The 20,041-nt window shown below is 40.6% G+C and overlaps 1 protein-coding gene across 3 annotated transcripts in view; it reads right to left on the reverse strand.

Moving 5' to 3' along the window:
- Positions 1-20,041, reverse strand: part of NKIRAS1 (NFKB inhibitor interacting Ras like 1) — a 32,916-nt gene that overhangs the window by 11,116 nt on the left and 1,759 nt on the right. For 2 of the 3 annotated variants that reach the window (XM_073900882.1, XM_025882999.2), the window contains exon 2: positions 14,598-14,710. In XM_073900882.1, coding sequence (XP_073756983.1) covers positions 14,598-14,691 — 94 coding nt within the window. In that variant the 5' untranslated portion in view covers positions 14,692-14,710. Of the gene's footprint in view, positions 1-14,597; positions 14,711-18,262; positions 18,285-20,041 lie in introns of those variants that run through there. The other variant, XM_073900884.1, reaches the window with a different exon arrangement.

Consider the following 20,041-nt stretch of genomic DNA (forward strand, 5'->3'; position numbering starts at 1 on the left):
CAAAAGCTGGTGAAAAATTAGAATTTGGTTTTCTGTTAAAAGGAACATAAAAATCTTAAGTATCTTCTCCAAATACAAGTGGAAAAAGCTTAAGCCATCTAGACCGGTTACCTTACCTTATTCCATCTACCAAAAAAACAAATTTAGATCCAACATTCATGAGTGAGTTTTGTACCTATTTCATGGCAGTAATTTTAAAACAGAAGCTATAAAGTCTCTGTATCTGTGTGTTTCTGTGTGTCCGTATGTATGCATTATAGTTATGTAGTATTTTCTACCTCTGGATGGTACTGCTAAAATTTGTATTAAAAAAAAAAAAAGCTCTAGGGACGCCTGAGTGGCTCAGTCAGTTAAGCGTCTGCCTTCGGCTCCGGTCATGATCTCAGGGTCCTGGGATCGAGTCCCGCTTCGGGCTCCTTGCTAAGTGGGGAGTCTGCTTCTCCCTCTGCTTGCTGCTCACCCCACTTGTGCTCTCTCTCTCTCTCTCTCTCTCTGACAAATAAATAAGTAAAATCTTAAAAAAAAGAAAAGAAAAGCATAAGGGTGAAATGCACAATAGCACACTTGAGAATAAAAGCCCAACTGCTCCTTATGAGGTTTTCATTTCTCCAATACTGGAGAATATATTAGTCATTGATACTCTTCTGGGAAAAAACTACTACAAAGCTCTGTAGGAGAATTTCACTTTCGATTTACAGTAATTAAAACTGTCTTAAGGGGAAAGGCAGGGCGCCTGGGTGGCCCAGTTGGTTAAGCGACTGCCTTCGGCTCAGGTCATGATCCTGGCGTCCTGGGATCGAGTCCCACATCGGGCTCCCTGCTCAGCAGGGAGTCTGCTTCTCCCTCTGACCCTCTTCCCTCTCGTGCTCTCTATCTCTCATTCTCTCTCTCTCTCAAATAAATAAATAAAATCTTTAAAAAAAAAAAAAGGGTAAAGGCAAATTTGGATCCTGTTACCCCTCCCCAGGCTATAAATGTAAAGCAATACTAGTTGTTAGGAGGATTTGAGGAAATACCTGCCACTATATGGAAATTAGCAAGAGTACAAATAATCAGGCCAGCAAAAAATCCCTATAATAGTGCTGTATGGCCTGTGAAGAAACCAGATGGCACCTGGAGAATGACCATGGATTATAGAGAACTAAGTAAGGTTGTCCTAATATTACCCAAATCACTGAACAAATAGTACATGGTGTAGGCTCTTACCATGTGGTTTTGGATTTAGCCAATGCTTTTTTTTTTTTGGATTTTATTTACTTGAGGGGCACCTGGGTGGCTCAGTTGGTTAAGCGTCTGCCTTCAGCTCAGGTCCTGATCTCAGGGTCGTGGGATCGAGCCCCACATCAGGTTCTGTACTCAGCAGGGAGCCTGCTTCTCCCTCTCTCCCTCTGCCTGCCACGCCCCCGCTTGTGCTCTCTCAAATAAATAAAATCTTAAAAAAAATTTATTTGAGAGAGCACGTGTGCGCACATGAGCACATGAGGGGGGTGGGCAGCAAAGGGAGAGGGAGAGAGAGAATCTCAAGCAGACTCCCAGCTGGGCACAGAGTCTGATGCAGGGCTCAATCCCACAACCCTGAGATCAGGACCTGAGCCGAAACCAAGAGTCAGGGCTGAACTGACTGAGCCACCAGGCACCCCCTTCTCCCCCAATGCTTTCTTTAGTATTCCTTTGCATCCTGAGTCACATGGGATGGTTGACAATGGGCATTCCAGGTATTGCCACAAGGATATTTGCACAGCCCCACTATCTATTATGGTAGGACTGCTCGTGATTTGTCTTTATATCCACCACTACTCACAGTTAAAAGGTTCCATCATGTCAATGATGTGATGCTAACCTCTGAAGACTTCTGTTAAGAGTCTTACTTGAACAGTCTCTGCTCTCATCTGAATAAGCAAGGACGTGCCATCAATCCACAGGAAAGTATAAGACCCTGGGCCAGAGCAGTCAAGTTTTGGGGGGTTACCTGGTCAGGTTAAGATGTGTCTCCTACTGGGCTCTGTGACTGACAAGATCCAACAGTTTCCGATTCCTAAGACAGTTAGGCAACTGCAAGGGTTCCTAGATCTCCTGGGGTACTATAGGGCTGTAAACCCAATCTAGCACAATGCCTGTACCCTCTATACCATCTGGTGGAAAAGGCAGCCCATTGGCATTGGGCAAAACATTAAGCTGGCTTTGACCAAGCTATTAATTACTCAAGCACAGGCCTCAGGAATGCCTTTACCTAGTATCCCCATGACCCTAGATGTGACCACTATGCCAAATGGGATAAGTTGGGCATTTTGGAAGGAAGAGCATAGAAAGTTAACTCTATTGAACTTTTGATCACAAGTCTGGAAGGGAACAAAGATACGATACTTTCCTATTGAACAACAAGTATAGGGGGCTATAAGGCCCTTCAACAAGTGAAGCCCCTAACTGCCACTCTTCCAGTAATTGTCCAGACTGGGTTGCCTATAATGGGGTGGTTAGATTGTATATTCACAAGACCAGCCTCTGCCGTAACACCAGCCCCTACACTGCAAAGATGGCATACTTACGTACAACAACAGTGTTCTTGACAACGGTCCCATGGGAGCGTTGAATTACATGGTATCTTGGAGCCGGTAGAATATGAAACCTTTAATGATCACCCTCCCCCAAAAGCCTCCTACGGAGACCCCCTCACAAGCAAGGCACATACCCTATTTCTGAAGGTGCTTGGTATATGGGTGGCTCTCCTAGAAGGAATCCTAGTCACTAACTGCAGGAATAATCCCACTCCAGACTGATACTATCTGGTTTGAGACTGCAGATAATAAAAGTAGCCAGTGGGCTGAATTGAGAGCTGCCTAGATGGTATGTATGCATGAACCTTGACCCCTTACTCTCTGTATGGATAGTTAGGCTGTCTATAAGGGCCTGATGGGCTCAAGATGACTGGAAAGTTTTACAGAACCCATTATGGGGAGAATTATGAAAGGATATGTGGAATATGGGACCCTGCTGCCTCCCATACTGTTTTCCATGTCTCAGTGCATAGGCCTGTCTCACACACTGGGAATACTGAGGCAGACATTTAGCAAAAATCAGGGCCCTTACCCCCATGCAAAGTTCAAAACTGGCTGCACGCTTATTGCAATGTAAGGCGGGTTGAAACATAATGAAGGGAGCTGGCATGCTCCTTTGCTATACTGACATCCTAGCAGCATCAGTAACTGCCTGATCTGCTCCCATTTGAGACCTAGGAAGTTCCACACACCACAAGACACATACATCATGTGATCAAATTGTTTTTAGACTGCCAAACTGATTATATCGGCCGTCCAATCATGAGTCAAGGGAAAAAGAACACTAACTTGTGTGGATACAGCCAGGGCACATCTAAGTCCTTCCCTGTAAAAGAGCCAATCAAAATGCCACCAGCAATGCCCTAGAACAACTTAGTGCCATGTACAGATATCCTCAAAGGATAGATTGTGATATGGGAACACATTTCACTAGATATGATGTGAGGACATATATTGGTGGTTTCATTTACCCTACGATCCACAGGCCACCAGGCTAACTGAAAAGAATGGCATTCTTAAAGCTCAACTCAAAGCTCTCTTACAGACGCCATGGTTGCATGGATAGACAAGTCTTGCCAGAAACTATACACTTGTTAAATTCGACTCAGACCATCTGTGGCACCACCCCAAATGCATGGTTAGGTACCAAAACCAGCATGCCTTGGACTATTGCCATCCAGAAAACGAGGCCTGAGACGCTGGTTGCTGAATTCTTAGCAGGCTAGGGACAACTGTGGTTCCAGTCTCCTCAGCCCATCCTCCTGGGGGAGGGAATTGAACGGGGGGTTAGAATGGCAACTTCCCCTGGAATGATAGGCTATTTCTTGCCAGAGTGAGAAATGTCCCAGAGAGCTAAAGTGGTCCCCATTGTTCCTGCTGGAGTTGGGGCCAAAACAGTCAACATAGACGTATTCCAGACAAGCATCCATACTGAAAGGCATTATAGTTGCCTTTCATGGCTGTTTGCACCACCTTTAATTTTACATGTACAAACTGACTCTTGGGCCCCAGGGCAACATGTCTGGTATGTCCCACCTGCTCGTGCACCTCAGGCCACCTCTGTGCTCCTGACAAGGGCAAAGGCACTAGAATCATCTCAATAGAGGAAGAGAATATCCCCAGACGAGTACCTACTAAACATTTACTCTTTTATCCTCAGCCTGCTGGTTCTCATGTTCTGGTAAAGGAAACCCTTTCCTGCAATGAACATGGACATATGTGGATGGTTTACAATGAGATTCATGCTACATATGTGGTTTGCTTCCCTTTTCATAGGTCTCTTCTCCTGTTGCTATCTGTATTACTGCTGTGGTTTATGCCTTCAACTTGAACACAGTCTGGCAAAGGAACCTACTGCCAAGAGCCCCTCTCTAATGGCTCAAGGGAACACTGCAGAAGAGATGGGCATGGGAGATTATGACAGCCATATTTGAGGGGTGGAGTGTGTGAACCAAACTAACACCAAACTAACACCATCTTGGACAAATCCACCATGATGACAGCTCTGTGACCAGAAGCTTTCTTAATTAACCACAGTCCCCCCTCCCCCATTCCTTCTGTTTAACCATACCCTTAGGGCATAATGTCCTTGATCCGCTCTGGAGATATGACTATGATTCTCAAACATTTCTTCCCAGTGGTCTCTCGGCCTGTACTCCTCAGCCTCTAGGGCTATAAAAGTAGGTCTTATGGGGGGTAGGGTTGCAGAGATCTGCTTGTAGCTACCCAAGACACACCTGTCTGCAAGTCCCTTTAATAAACCATTTTTGTCAAGCTTGACTTGGCCATTTTCTTCAATTTTATGGTTCCTTCGGCCTTTGGAGATCATTTTGTGTGTACCTCCCTTTTCTTTCTTTCTTTTTTTTTTTAAGCTTTTATTTATTTATTTGACAGAGAGAGACACAGGGAGAGAGGGAACACAAGCAGGGGGAGTGGGAGAGGGAAAAGCAGGCTTCCCGCGGAGCAGGGAGCCCAATGCGGGGCTCGATCCCAGGACCCTGAGATTATGACCTGAGCTGAAGGCAGACGCTTAACAACTGAGCCACCCAGGCACCCCTATGTACCTCCCTTTCATACTGGTCTATTAAGTGTGCAATATCATTATGTCTTAAAAAAAGTACATACCTTAATTTAAAAATACTTCATTGCTAAAAAATGCTAACCATCACTTGAATTTTCAGGGAGTTGTAATATTTTTGCTGCTGGAGGGTCTTGCCTCAATGTCGATGCCTGCTGACTGATCAGGGTGATGGCTACTGAAGACTGTGGTAGCTGTGGCAATTTCTTAAAATACGACAACAATGAAGTCTAGCACATCAAATGACTCTTCCTTTCACAAAGAATTTTTCTGTAGCATGTGATGCTGTTTGACAACATTTTACCCACAGCAGAACTCCTTTCAAAAATTAGAGTCAATCTGGGGCACCTGGCTGGCTCAGTCGGTATGGCATGCAACTCTTGATCTCAGGTTCATGAGATCAAACCCCCACATTGGGCGTAGAGCTTACTTAAAAAGATGAGACAAATTGCTGCCTTTTTTAAATTAATTTTTTTAAGTACTCTCTATACCAAACTTGGGGCTCAAACCCACGCAACCCTGAGATCAAGAGTCATACACTCTTCCAACTGAGCCAGCCAGGCGCCTCCTTGATGCTGCTTTTATTAGATAAGTTTATGTGATACTCTAAATCCTTTGTTGTTATTTCAACAGTCTTCACAACATTATCACAGAAAGAGATTCTATCTCAAGAAACCACTTTCTTTGCTCATTTGTAAGAAGCAAATTCTCATCTGTTAAAGTTTTATCATGAGATTGCAGCAATTCAGCCACATATTCAGGCTCGCTCCATTTCTAATTCTAGTTCTCTTGCTATTTCTACCACATCCACAGTTACTTCCACCACTGGTCTTGAACCCCTCAAAGACATCCATGAGGGCTGGAATCAACCTCTTCCAAACTCCTGTTAATGTTGACATTTTGACCTGTTCCCATGAATCATGAATGTTCTTAATGTCATCTAGAATGGTGAATCCTTTCCAGAAGGTTTCAACTTACTCTGCCCAGATACATCAGAAGAATCATTATCAATGGCAGCTGTAACCTTACAAAACGTATTTTTTCCCTTTTTTTTTTTATGTTCAGTTAGCCACTTAAACAGTAAGACTTGAAAGTCCTTGACCCATGGGCTGCAGAATGGATGTTGTGTTAGCAGGCACAAAAAATTAATCTTGTTGTACACTTGCAGCAGAGCTCATGAGTGACCAGCTGCATTGACAATGAATAATAATATTTTGAAAGAAATATTTCTTTTCTGAGTAGTAGGTCTCAACAGTGGACTTAAAATATCCAGTAAACCATGCTACCATCCAGGCTTTGTTTTTCTATTTATAGAGTACAGGCAGAGTAGATTTAATGTAATTCTTAAGGGCCCTAGGATTTTCAGAATGGTCAATGAGCACTGGCTTCAACTTAAAAGCCCCAGCTGCATTAGCTCCTAACAAGAGAGTTAATTTGTCCTTTGAAACTTTGAAGCCAGGCGCTGACCTCTCCTCTCTATTAAAGTCCAAAATGGCATCTTCTTCCAACATAAGACTATTTCATCTACACTGAAAATCTGTTGTTTAGGTATCTTAGCTAGATACCTAAGGTATCTTACCTTCTTTAGGTATCTTAGCTAGATCCTTTGGATCATTTGTTGCAGCTTCTATAACCATACTTGATGCTTCACTTTACACTTTAAGGTTATGGAAATGGCCTCTTAAACTTCCTGGGCCAACCTGTGCTGGCTTCAAACTTTTCTTCTGCAACTTCCTTACCTCTCCCAGTCTTCACAGAATTGAAAAGAGTTGGGGCCTTGTTCTGGATTGGGCTTTGGCTTAAGGGAATGTTGTGTGGCTGCTTTGATCTTCGATCCAGACCACTAAAACCTTCATATCAGCAATAAGGCTGTTTCACTTTTTTTTTTCATTTGTGTGTTCACTGAAGCAGCACTTTTAATTTCCTTCAAGAACTTTTCCTTACATTCACAATTTGGCTAACTGGTGCAAGAGGTCTAGCTTTCAGCCTATCTTGGCTTCCAACATGCCTTCCTCACTAAGCTTAATCATTTCTAGTTTTTGATTTAAAGTGAGAGATGTGCAACTCTTCCTTTCACTTGAACACTTAATGGCCACTGTAGGGTTATTAACTGGCCTAATTTCAATATTGCTGTGTCTCAGAGAATAGGGAAGTCTGAGGAGAGGGCAAGAGATAGGGGAACAGCCTGTTGGTGGAGCAGTCAGAATACACTCAAAATTTATCAATTAAGCTCACCGTCTCCTATAGGTACGGGTCATGCCTACATGAATTGTGCCAAAACAATTACAATAGTAATATCAAAGACCACAGATCATACATCAACATAACAAAAATAGTAATGAAAAAGTATGAACTATTGCAAAAATTACCAAAATGTGACACAAAGTGAGGAAATGCTGTTGGAAAAAAGGGCACTGACAGACTTGCATTGTCAATGCAGGGTCACCACAAACCTCAAATTTGTAAAACAAACAAACAACCTGCCAAACAAACAAAAAACCCCCACAGTATCACTAGTATCAATGAAGCACAATAAAATGAGGTATGCTTGTATAGGTTTTTGAAAACTCTTGCTATAGTTTTTGTAAACAAACTAAAATCTATAGAATGATTTGTTAAAGGTGCTTATATGAAATGTCTGTAAGTATTAAATAAAATCTCCATAAAGTATTAGATTGAAAGGAAAATCGAGTAATGATAAACAGACTGGAACATGAGAAACCAAAAATTTACGTTTATCACCCTAATTCTTTATATTAAGGAATATGGTCAATGTTTAGGAAGGGAAAATTAATCATAGGTTTGAGTATATGTATCATCCTCTGATAAATTAAGCTACCTTAAGGAAATTAAAGGTTATTCTATCAAGACATAAACTTATTGGGCTTTGATTACAAAAAAAAAGTTACAGGCAAAAATTACAAGACTTTCGTCATGGTACATGTTTTATCCACCAAAAGCCAGTCTGGTTTTCCTCCTCCACTTCACCCCTCGCCCTTAAATGTTAACTTTTTGACATTTTATTACTTTATAGATCAACTGAAGCCATGACTCTTCCCACCAGTCTCTAGATCTCTCCCACTCTACGTTGCTGAGCAACTACACCTCCCCCACACCAACAGAAGACTAAGGGTGCAATCTCTGGAGAGGGTAAAACAGAGTATGCTTGGGTTTGAGTTCCACAGTGAAAGCAGTTAAGTGACACACTCCCTCTACTCCCAAAATATTGGAGCTGGGTCTTTATCCTTTAGGCAGAAGAATATGGCTAGTGAAAAAGGAAAATTCCTAAATATACTAACATCTAGGGTTCCTCCAACAAATGCCTCACCAGATCACCTTATGGTGAAGTTCCAAGGCATAAACCCTATCCTCACACTTAGAGCTTTCAATTAGCTTTTTAGTTACCCATTCTTAATTTTTTTTTTAAAGATTTTATTTATTTGAGAGAGAGAGAATGAGAGACAGAGTACAAGAGGGAAGAGGGTCAGAGGGAGAAGCAGACTCCCCGCCGAGCAGGGAGCCCGATGCGGGACTCGATTCCGGGACTCCAGGATCATGACCTGAGCCGAAGGCAGTCGCTTAACCAACTGAGCCACCCAGGCGCCCACCCATTCTTAATTAAGAACAGATAACAAAGAATTATCAGATACTTGAGGAAAAGAGGGACCAGAAATCAGAAAAGAGCACCTTAGAGGGAAAAGACTATGCAAAGAAAACAAAAATACTACCCAATATTTACTAAAAGGGACAAGATAGTATCCTGTTCTTATTTCATGGATGCCCTAAGAAATGAAAACTAAATAGAAGGGCTGGAATATAAGGATGAGGAAAATTCAGAAAGGGAAACAAAATATTGAGAGATGAAAAACAGAAGCGAAATTTAAAAATTAGAGGACTAGTCCAGAAGGCCCATCATCCAAAAGAGTTCCAGAAAGAGAGAACAAGAACACAGAAGAAGGAAAACCTCAAGAAAATAATTGAGAACTGAGTAACATGCATTTCCATATTGAAAGATCCCACCGAGTGCCCACTACCACAGATGAAAACTAACTTGATACACCACTGTGAAATTTCAGAACACTTGGGACAAAAACGAGTCTACAAAAGCTTCCACATCCAAAACATCAAGAATCATAATGGCTGGGACGCCCGGGTGGCTCAGTCGGTTAAGCGTCTGCCTTTGGCTCAGGTCATGATCCCAGGGTCCTGGGATGGGAGTCCCGCATTGGAATCCCTGCTCCTCAGGGAGCCTGTTTCTCACCCTGCCTGCCACTCCCCTGGCTTGTTCTCTCTCTGACAAATAAAATCTTAAAAAAAAAATCATAATGGCTTCTCAAAAGCAACACTGGAAGAAGAGAATCTGATAAAATTGAAAAAACACATCCTCTATGAACCAGCAATTTCACTCCTACATATATAACCCAGAAATTGTCCACATATGGGGCACCTGGGTTGCTCAGTCCATTAAGCAGCTGACTCTTGATTTCGGCTCAGGTCATGATCTCAGGGTCAAGAGATCGAACCCCGTGGGTGGGCTCCGCACACACTCAGCATGAGTCTGCTTGTCCCTCTCCCCTTCCTCTTTGGGCCCCCTCCCCCACCCACCTCACACACCTGTGTGCACACTCTCCATCTCTCACTCAAATAAAATCTTAAAAAAATTTTTTTTCCCACATAATAGCTGGGCTAAATGTACAAGACTGTTCATAATAGCATTATTTCTAATAGCCCAAACTGGAATTAATCAAAATGTTCATCAAAAGAGAGGAGATAAATTGAGGTATACAATAGAATACCATAAGCCTTTATGGAAAAAAAATATTTTTTAAGATTTTATTTATTCATTTGAGAGAGAGAGACAGAGTGAGCAGGGGGAGAGGCAGAGGGAGAGGGAGAAGCAGACTCCCCGCTGAGCTGGGAGCCTGACATGGGGCTTGATCCCAAGAACTGGAGATCATGACCTGAGCCAAAGGCAGACACCCAACCATCTGAGCCACCCAGGCACCTCAAGCCTTTATGAAAATTAAACCACAGCTATTTACAACAAAATAGATGTATCCTAAAAAAAAAAAAAAAAAAAGTGAATGATTAACCAAAAGTCAAGGGAAGGGCTGAGTTATGATCGGAAGGAGATATATGGCACTACTGGAGTGCCTTCAATATTCTACTTTTTGACCTGTGTGGAGATTACACAAAGGATTGTTTTATAATTATTCATTAAGCCATACATGTTTTATGCACTTTTCTATGTGTATGATGAATTTTATAATAAAAAAAGAAAAGATGATAATGGAACAATGCTTGCAAAATTGTGACAGGAAATTATTCTCAATCTAGAATTCTACACCCATCAAAATTCTAATTTTGAGAGTAAGAGACATTTTCAAACATATGAAGCCTCAAAAAAATGTGCCATGTACATTTCTTCAGGTAACTATTTGAGGAAGCCCTCCATCAAAATTAGCACATAATCATAGAGAGAGGAAGACCTCAGATCCAGAAAATACACCCTAACACAGAGGAACAGGAAATTACAGGGACAACTGTAAATACCACTATTCAGAATCCCCAGGATAACTACACACAGCAGCACCAAAGTAGTACCAAAGTACTACCAACCGTAGAGGGCATTTTAAGGGCTGTCATCACGTGATGCTCCATTCCTTTGTACAACCTCTTCAACACACAAAAAGTCCTGGAAGATAAGCTCCACTAAGAGGGTGTAAACCCAAAGAAGATAACAAGAGATAAGAAACAGGACTCAGGGGGTGCCTGGATGGCTCAGTCAGTTAAGCAGCTGATTCTTGGTTTGGGCTCAGTTCATGATCTCAGGGTGGCAGGCTCCAGGCTCTGTGCAGAGTCTGCTTGGGATTCTCTCTCTCCCTCTCCTTCTGCCCCTTCCCCCTCAAATAAATAAATCTTTTTTTTTTTTTTTAAGATTTTATTTATTTGCCAGAGAAAGAGCAAGAGAGGGAGAACAAGAGCACAAGCAAGGGGAGTGGCTGGTAGGGGGAGTGGCAGACTCCCTGCTGAGCAAGGAGCCTGATGCCCAACTCAGTCCCAAGACCCTGGGATCATGACCTGAGCTGAAGGCAGACACTTAACTGACTGAGCCACCCAGGTGACCCTAAATAAATAAATCTTAAAAAAAAAAAAAAAGAAAAGAAAAGAAACAGGAACTCAAACCCAGGAAGAAAGGTAAAGAAAAGTTCCATGGTTCCATTCCTGTGTAATAGGCCTAGATAAGAGAATTACTAACTCCTGGAAGGATATCTCCAAGTGGGGGTGGGGGGGGGAATTATCTGATGTAGCTAACTTTGTAAAAAAATTGAGAACCATGTGTACATGTGGAAATAGCAAAAGTATAAATAAAACTAAAGAAGTGACAAAACAAATATTAGCCTCCAGAAAAACAAAAAGGAAAAGAAACAATCATAGTATAGAACATTGCTCAGCAGAGAATATTTACAGGCACCAGCAGTTCCTAAAGTGTGGTCTAAAGATCCCTCAATGTCTCCTTTCAGGGAATCCACATGGACAAAACTATTTTCATAATGATCAAAGACATTTGTCTTTTCCACTATGTTAACATTTGCACTGATGGTGCAAATGGTGGGTAAAACTGTGGATGCTTTAGTATAAATTAAGGCAAGAGCACCAACTGTATTTATTAGTAGTTGTATTCTTCACATCATACTTGCAGTTTGGAGGGAAAAAAAGCCAATTTGAGTTAAGAATGTCCTTGATGAAGCAGTAAAAATTACTGATTTTATTATCTCAATCCTTGAGTATACATATTTACATTTTTAAATATTCTATGTGATTAATGCATAAAGTATTCTGCATAATGAATTGTGGTAATTGAAGGAAAAGCTCTTGTGTTTGAGTTGCAAACTGAACTAGCCAGTTTTTTTTAAAGGAAGGAATGACAGGAAAACTGTTATTTGGGGTACTGGATAAATGTTTTCTCAAAATGAATAAAGGGAGCCTATCGTTTTTAAGGACCATAACTGGCAGTATTTGTTGTCAATGATAAAATTTGATCTTTCAAGTGAAAATGAGAATTGTATGCTTCCTAATACTAAGACTGATGATGATATTAATAAATGTTATTTGGAAGATCTGCTTATCTCAGTGAGCCAGTATTTTTCAAATGATCAATTTATGATCTTTAAAAACCACTGTTAGGTAAAAATCCCATTTATAGTTCAAGACAGATCAATGAGATTTTACTATAATAGAGTAGGAAAAGTTCACTGACGTGGTTTCCAATAAGCTTTAAGTAAACATCACTTGTTGAGTTTTAGTGAAATAGCATAGAATACCTACAATTTTTTTAAAGATTTCATTTGAGAGAGAGGGAGAGAGCACAAGCAGGGGGAGGGGCAGCGGGAGAGGGAGAAGCAGACTCCCCGCTGAGCAGGGAGCCTGATGTGGGGCTCAATCCTAGGACCGTGAGATCATGACCTGAGCTGAAGGCAGGAGCTTAACCAACTGAGCCACTCAGGTGCCCCAAAAATATCCACAATTATCTGGAAAGGCTATTAACATACTCCTACTTCTTCCAACGATTTATCTGTGTGAGGCCAGGTTTTCTTCATATATTTCAACTAAAAATACCACAACTGATTAAATACAAAAGTAAGTAGGTATGATAATCCAGCTGCCTTCTAGTAAGCTGAACATGGTTTTCAAAAAATGTAAATCAATGCTCATTCTCTCACTTTTTTGAAAATATATTTTTCATGAAAATGTTATCTTAGCATGTATCTTAGCATGTATCTTCAATATATCTTGAAATATATTTCCAAAAAAATATATTTTTTTGAAAATATATTTTTCATGAAAATGTTATCTTAGCATGTAATGAGTATTTTTTAAAATGTTTTAATTTCTTTTTTTTTTAAGATTTTATTTGTTTATTTGACAGAGAGAGAGATAGCGAGAGCAGGAACACAAGCAGGGGGAGTGGGAGAGGGAGAAGCAGGCCTCCCGCCGAGCAGGGAGCCTGATGCGGGGCTCGATCCCAGGACCCTGAGATCACGACCTGAGCCAAAGGCAGACACTCAATGACTGAGCCACCCAGGCGCCCCTCAGTTTTAATTTCTAACACAGTAAAAATCCATCATGATAAGGGTTTTTAGAGGGTAAAGAGATTTTCTCCCCTGGGCATAATTTATTTTTGCACAGGCATAAATTAGAATCAGGAGGTAAAAAAAATAAGAATAAATAGTGCAGGGGCACCTGGCTCAGTCAGTTAAGCGTCCGACTCTTGATTTTTGGCTCAGGTCAGGACCCTAGAGTTGTGAGATGGAACCCCACCTGGACCTGCTTAAGATTTTTCTGTCTCCCTCTCCCTTTGCCCCTTCCCCCATCTCTAAAAGAAAAAGGAAAAAAAAATCAATATGGCAGCATTTGTGACAGGAGGGATTCTGAAACCAAAAGTTCTCAAAAAATTTGAGAACTGCAGGCACCAGCATCATAATAAAAACCAAATATGGATTTAACCAAAATTGTTATATATTATTTTGGGAAGGTGGAAGAGAAGCAGAGCTAATCAAGATGGTTAATAAAAGACAGAAATGTGCTCTGAGCTACTTGCCAGAGATAAGTACTTTAAAGACCCACGGTTCCACTTACCTAACAAACTTCATTTCATTCTAACCTGTACGGTCTGCCTTCCTTCCTAAATGATCTCCTTAAAAAGCCAGAGATGGGGTCTTCTTCACTTCTGTGCCCTCACAAGGCCTCATTACAGCTTGTATCATACAGCAAGTATTTACTAATTATTTAACTCAATAAGTGAAAAAATGACATAATCCAATTCACAAAATTAGGTCATATTGGAGCAAATAACTGTTTCTTCCATTTTTAAAACTTATACAGCAGTCTTGGAAAGTATGTTTGAAACTTAAATGAGATCATCATTCAGTGTCTTCTTTTATTTTTTTTTATTTATTGGAGTGATAGAGACAGCTAGAGAGCACAAGTGAGGGAGAAGGAGAAGCAGGCTCCCCACAGAGCAGAGGAGCCCGATGCGGGGCCCGATCCCAGGACCCTGGAATCATGACCTGAGCCGAAGGCAGACGCCCAACGACTGAGCCACCCAGGCGCCCCCATCATTCAGTGTATTCTTAAGTCAGTGATTCTGTGACTCCGAGACCACTATTCATTATGTAAATACACAGGAAACCACATATGCACGCACACATTTGTTTTCTTACCTGTTGTAACTTAAAAAAAACTCTTGAATTTCAATAACAAAGTTTATTTTTCTCTCTCCTATACTCCCCCCTCCTCCATCCCCCTGCCTTTCAATCTCTGTTGACTTCTTCAACCCTTTAGTCCTTCTGGATTACACCTCACTTTTGTGTACCATCACCCATCTTTAGGTTATCATGACCAACAAAAGACCTTAAGCAGTTCCAGGAACCTACAGAGAAACTAGAGAAAAATAATCTTACCAATAGTATGATTCCCATAAAGAAGCTGCTCCAAAATTGCTGTTTTCCCCACAGATAACAAGCCACAGACCACAACCTTGCAGCCCTTTCCCATCTTCTCTCAGGATATATCACTGTGAAGAGAATAAAAGATCTGTGAAACTGTATACTGTTTGAAGCAACCGTTTTTCTTTTTTTCTATGTTTAAATAAGTCATACATACACGGGATAATTCCAAAAATAAAAAATACAATAGGCATAGCCTTCCAAACCCCATTCCTAGTCTCCCATTTGCTTCCTTAGAGCAATCAGTATTACCAGTTTCTTGTACATTTTTGCAGAGATAATCTAGATAAACACAGGAATACATGTAGATATGAATACATGTTTATTTTCAAAAAGAAAAAAACATTTTATACAAAGAATATTTCAACACTAAGTCTATAGGATCTAAATCAAATCCTAGATGAAACCAATCCTTGAAAGACACTGCCTGCTCATCAATATTTACCTGGAAAAAAAACATTTAAGTAAAAATTTAAGGAGGTGTGAAGACAAAAATCTGGATAGAGAACAGACATGATTTTTTAGAGAAACATTAATGCTATTAATGCCATCAGTCTTTTCTCAGGAGAGTGAAAAATTGGATTTTCATAGCAACGTGGGCTCTTTTTGTCATACTTCTTTTTGAGTTATACTGTTTTTTAAGATTTTATTTATTTATTTGACAGAGAAAGAGAGAGAGAGGGGGAGAGAGAGCACAAGCAGGGGGAGCAGCAGGCAGAGGGAGAAGCAGGCTCCCCGCAGAGCAGGGAGCCTGAGGTGGGGCTGAATCCCAGGACCCTGGGATCATGACCTGAGCTGAAGGCAGATGCTTAACCGACTGAACCACCCAGGTGCCCCTGAGTCATGCTTAATGCTAGAAAAATTGCTCATCCTAACATATCCAAGGAAGAGCAAAATTGGGTAACATTGTCTTCAATTTTCCTCAAAGCTTTTATTTTCCAGAAGTCAAGATACCAGAAACCAAGGCAGAAAGGAAAAAAAAAAAAAGCTCACTGAATACAACAGAGTAACTTGATAAGAGAATTTAAATTTCCACACTGCCTTTTTCCATCTCCACCACTTTCTTATTTCTCCCAATTCTCTTCTTACCTAGAAGTGTAGAACATGCAATAAATGACTAAAAGGGATGCCACAACTCCTTGAAGTCAGAAAGCAACTACACCAAGAAAGTTCAGATAAGCATTCAAAGGGCTTCCAGGTACCTTTCTGTATATGCACATGTGTTGTACATTAGTATTGTTTGTTTTAACCAATACCAAAAATATTAAGCAACAAATGAACTTCCCATAACTCTATTTTCTCAAAGTCTGTAATATTTATTTGTTTCAGAGAGAGCAAGCAAGTGTGTGAGCCAAGGTGGGAAGGGCAGAGAATCTTTTTTTTTCTTTTTTAGGACTTATTTATTTTAGAGAAAGAGCACACATGAGCATGTTGGGGGGAAGAGGGAAAGAGAATCTCAAGCAGACTCCACGCTGAGTGCAGAGCCCAACACGGGGCTCGATTGCACCACTGAGATCAGACCTGAGCTGAAACCAAGAGCTGGACACTTAACCCACTGAGCCACCCAGGAGCCCCAAAAGTCTATAATATTTTATGACCCAAATTAGCCACACCACCAATCTGCTGACAGGAAAAATTTTACTGCTACCATTATTGTAGGACAGTAATAATACAGCGCTCATTTCCAGAACAGTACAGTACATTTTACCAGTAGAGAAATAATCATCACTTAACGTAATGTAGTTATTATTTCCTGGTGGCATGCTTGAGATCCTTCCAAATCTTCCCAAGAATATTTATCACCTATTTCTATGAGAACTACTTCTCTTAAGGGAGACACACACACACACACACACACACACACACACACACACACACTCACATATATTTTCTTAAAGTAATCTCTATGCCCAATGTGGGACTTAAACTCATGACCCCGAGATCAAGAGTTGCGTGCTCTACCAACTGATCCAGCCAGGCACCTCTTTTTCTAAAATATATTTTCAACATAACTGCAATAGAAAAATTCTGAGTCTTTATTTGTAAGAGGAGAGCTCTGCGTCACACTGATCATCTATGGTATATCTCCTGTGTCACACTGATCATCTATGGTATGATATCTCCTATGTCAGCAACTATGGACTATTTTAAAAGGTTTTCTACATCTGAATTTATGATTAATCTAGTATCTCACTTATCGTAGGACTCTACTCTTTTTGCATATTGTGGTTTCCTAGAAGTTTATGATATCATTGAATCTTTTTCAAAGGGTTTTTAATGATAACAGTTAAAATTTAAAGGAAGTTGCCACTTAACCACATGTCACCAAGAGGATGAAAAAGAAATCTGTCAGAGGATGAGAAAAATATTGGCAGCACAGAACAATTCTGTTGTCAGAAAAGGTTGCTACTGGAATCTAAATTCTAATTTTCTATTATTATTTCCCTTCCTCCAAAAATGTCTTAGTCCCAGAATTTCTAAATACCTTACCTTCTCTCCTCTTCCTTTCAATCAAAAAAAAGTCCCTTTACCATTCATTATATCAATCTTCAAATAAAAACAAGTGCTTTAAAAGGGTAGGCACATGTTGTCGTTAAGTGAACCAGACAGTTAAAAGAAAAAACATCCCAATTATTAATAGCAATAGACTCCCCATAAAAGGGAGGCAAATATGACTTCTGGGGACTGAAGCAAACTGGGAAAATGCTGAAACCAACAGAATCTTAAGAAATCCAGAAATCAACTACTCCAGTCTTTGGAAGTGGTCTTAATATATTTGCTTTAAAAGTGGCATGCTACAATTATACTTTGATCACTCACTGATATTAGGATTAGCAGATGAAGTGTGTTAAAAATACACATTACTTTGCATGTGTGTGTATAAATAAACTGGGGGAGTTGTTTCAGTCTATCAAGAGAATCTCCATCAAGGGCAAATAGTAAAAATAACTGAATAGAGGTTACTCAAACACTCGGTAAGGATTTTAAGGTATTTGGGGCGCCTGGGTGGCTCAGTCGTTAAGCGTCTGCCTTTGGCTCAGGTCATGATCCCGGGGTCCTGGGATCGAGCCCCGCATCAGGCTCCCTCTCCCCCTCCCCCTGCTTGTGTTCCCTCTCTCGCTGGGTCTCTCTCTGTCAAATAAATAAATAAAATCTTTAAAAAAAAGGATTTTAAGGTATTTTACAAGGAAAGAAGCAAGATAAAACAGAATAATCCATGTTAAATATTTTACACCACCAAAAACAAAACAAAGATGAAAGGATAAATGTGATTAGTCAAAGCATAGCTGAAACATTCTAGGTTCTTGTCTTCAAGTGGGAAACAATATTACCTAAAGCTGAAGACTAGCGACCTGCTAATTAAAGTATTAATTCTTCTAAAAAATAGTATCTAATGTTTTTTAGTAGGCTCCACACCCAGCATTGAGCCCAATGCAGGGCTTGAACTCAGAACCCTGAGATCAAGACCTGGGCTGAAAAGTAGACACTTAACTGACGGAGCTACCCAGGCACCCCAGTTAGTATCTAATGTAAAGCACTAGTTAGAACTACTTGGTAGAGTCCCTACTCTAAGTAACTGCTAGAAAATAAAATTCAATCTGTGACCTATTAATCCTCACCTGATATAAATGACTTGAGAGAACAGGCTTAACAGGCAAAATCCAATGCAGTCTTAACTGTATATTGCTTTGCTTTCCAGGCTAATCAATAATGTTTCTAGAGAATAAAAACATGATTTGATCCATTCCTGTGGAAAACACTGAGCTTAGTCAATAATCCCTTTAAAGAGCTATCAGAAACAGCTGCCGAAACTGTCAGTACTTCTGCTTTTCTAAGGAAATCATATATTTTTTTTTAAGATTTTATTTATTTGACAGAGAGAGACACAGCGAGAGGGAACACAAGCAGGCCTCCCACTGAGCAGGGAGCCCGATGTGGGGCTCAATCCCAGGACCCTGGGATCATGACCTGAGCCGAAGGCAGACGCTTAAAGACTGAGCCACTCAGGCACCCCAAATCATTCTACTTTTATAAGTAAAGCACAACTGTTTTTATGCTACTAAAACAGTAGTAATACTATTAACACTTAGCATCATAGAGAGATGTTATAGATCATACTATGAAGCCCCGCATGGAGAAAATTTATACACTGTGTATTTATTTATGCAAACATCAGGTACTGTGTGCAACACTTTTACTTATCTATATATGAATAATTTTACAAAAACATACATTTAAAAGGTTTTGTAAATAATACTGCACACAATAAAATATAATGAGCAGATTCCAGCTTACCATTCTTTTATTCATTAAGTATTTACTGAGGTGTTACCATAAAGCCAGGCATGAGGGACAAAACCATGGGGGGCAAAACCAGAAATGATACCTGCCCTCAGGAATCTCAGAATCAATTGTAAATACCAATCCAAATCTTGCAAAACTACTGAGAAACTATAAATTGCAAATGAAGAAACAAAACTGCAAAAACTAATTAAGAAATTAGCAGTGATGATTTGCATTGCCAGAACTCCTTTCCAAATGATTCATCCAACTTTGTAGTTATTTTTTAAGATTTTATTTATTTGACAGAGAGAGACACAGCAAGAAAGGGAACACAAGCAGGAGTGGGAGAGGGAGAAGCAGGCTTCCCGCCGAGCAGGGAGCCCGATGCGGGGCTCGATCCCAGGACTCTGGGACCATGATCTGAGCGGAAGGCAGACACTTAAAGACTGAGCCACTCAGGCGCCCCTGTAGTTATGTTTTTAAAGTAATCTCTACGCCCAACTTGGGGTTCAAACTCATGACCCTGAGACCAAGATTGCATGCTCTACCAACTGAGCCAGCCAGGCACCCTTTTTTAATTAATTTTTTATAGCAATCATTCTTGACTCATTTTTCTTACACCCCACATCTGATCCACCAGTAAAGCCTCCACCTTCGGAACACATCCAGGGCTGGATCACTTACCACCTCCACCGCTAATGAAGTGGTCAGAAGCACCATCTTCTCTCACTTGGTCTCTCAAAGATGTCTGTGTGATAATCCCTAAAACCTGTGAGTATTTCATTTTACACAGTAACAGGAACTTTGCAGCTGTGATTAAATTAAGATCCTTGAGATGGGGAGACTATCCTGGATCATCTGGGTAGGCCCAATGTAATCACATGTATCTTTTTTTCTTTAAATTTTTTGTTATGGTAATCACCATACCATATGTGTCTTTATAAGAAGGAGAGAAGTGTGTCAGAAAGAGAAACAGAGATAGAAGATGCTATACTGCTGGCTTTGAAAAGGAAGGGATAAGGAGCCAAAGAATACCAGTGGCCTCTAAAAGCTGGAAAAAGCAGGGATGCCTGGGTGGCTCAGTTGGTTGAGCACCTGACTCTTGGTTTTGGCTA

Source organism: Callorhinus ursinus, unplaced genomic scaffold, assembly GCF_003265705.2.
Source record: "Callorhinus ursinus isolate GAN/ISIS: 27379988/994484 unplaced genomic scaffold, GSC_fseal_2.0 scaffold1, whole genome shotgun sequence".
NCBI classification, from domain to species: domain Eukaryota; kingdom Metazoa; phylum Chordata; class Mammalia; order Carnivora; family Otariidae; genus Callorhinus; species Callorhinus ursinus.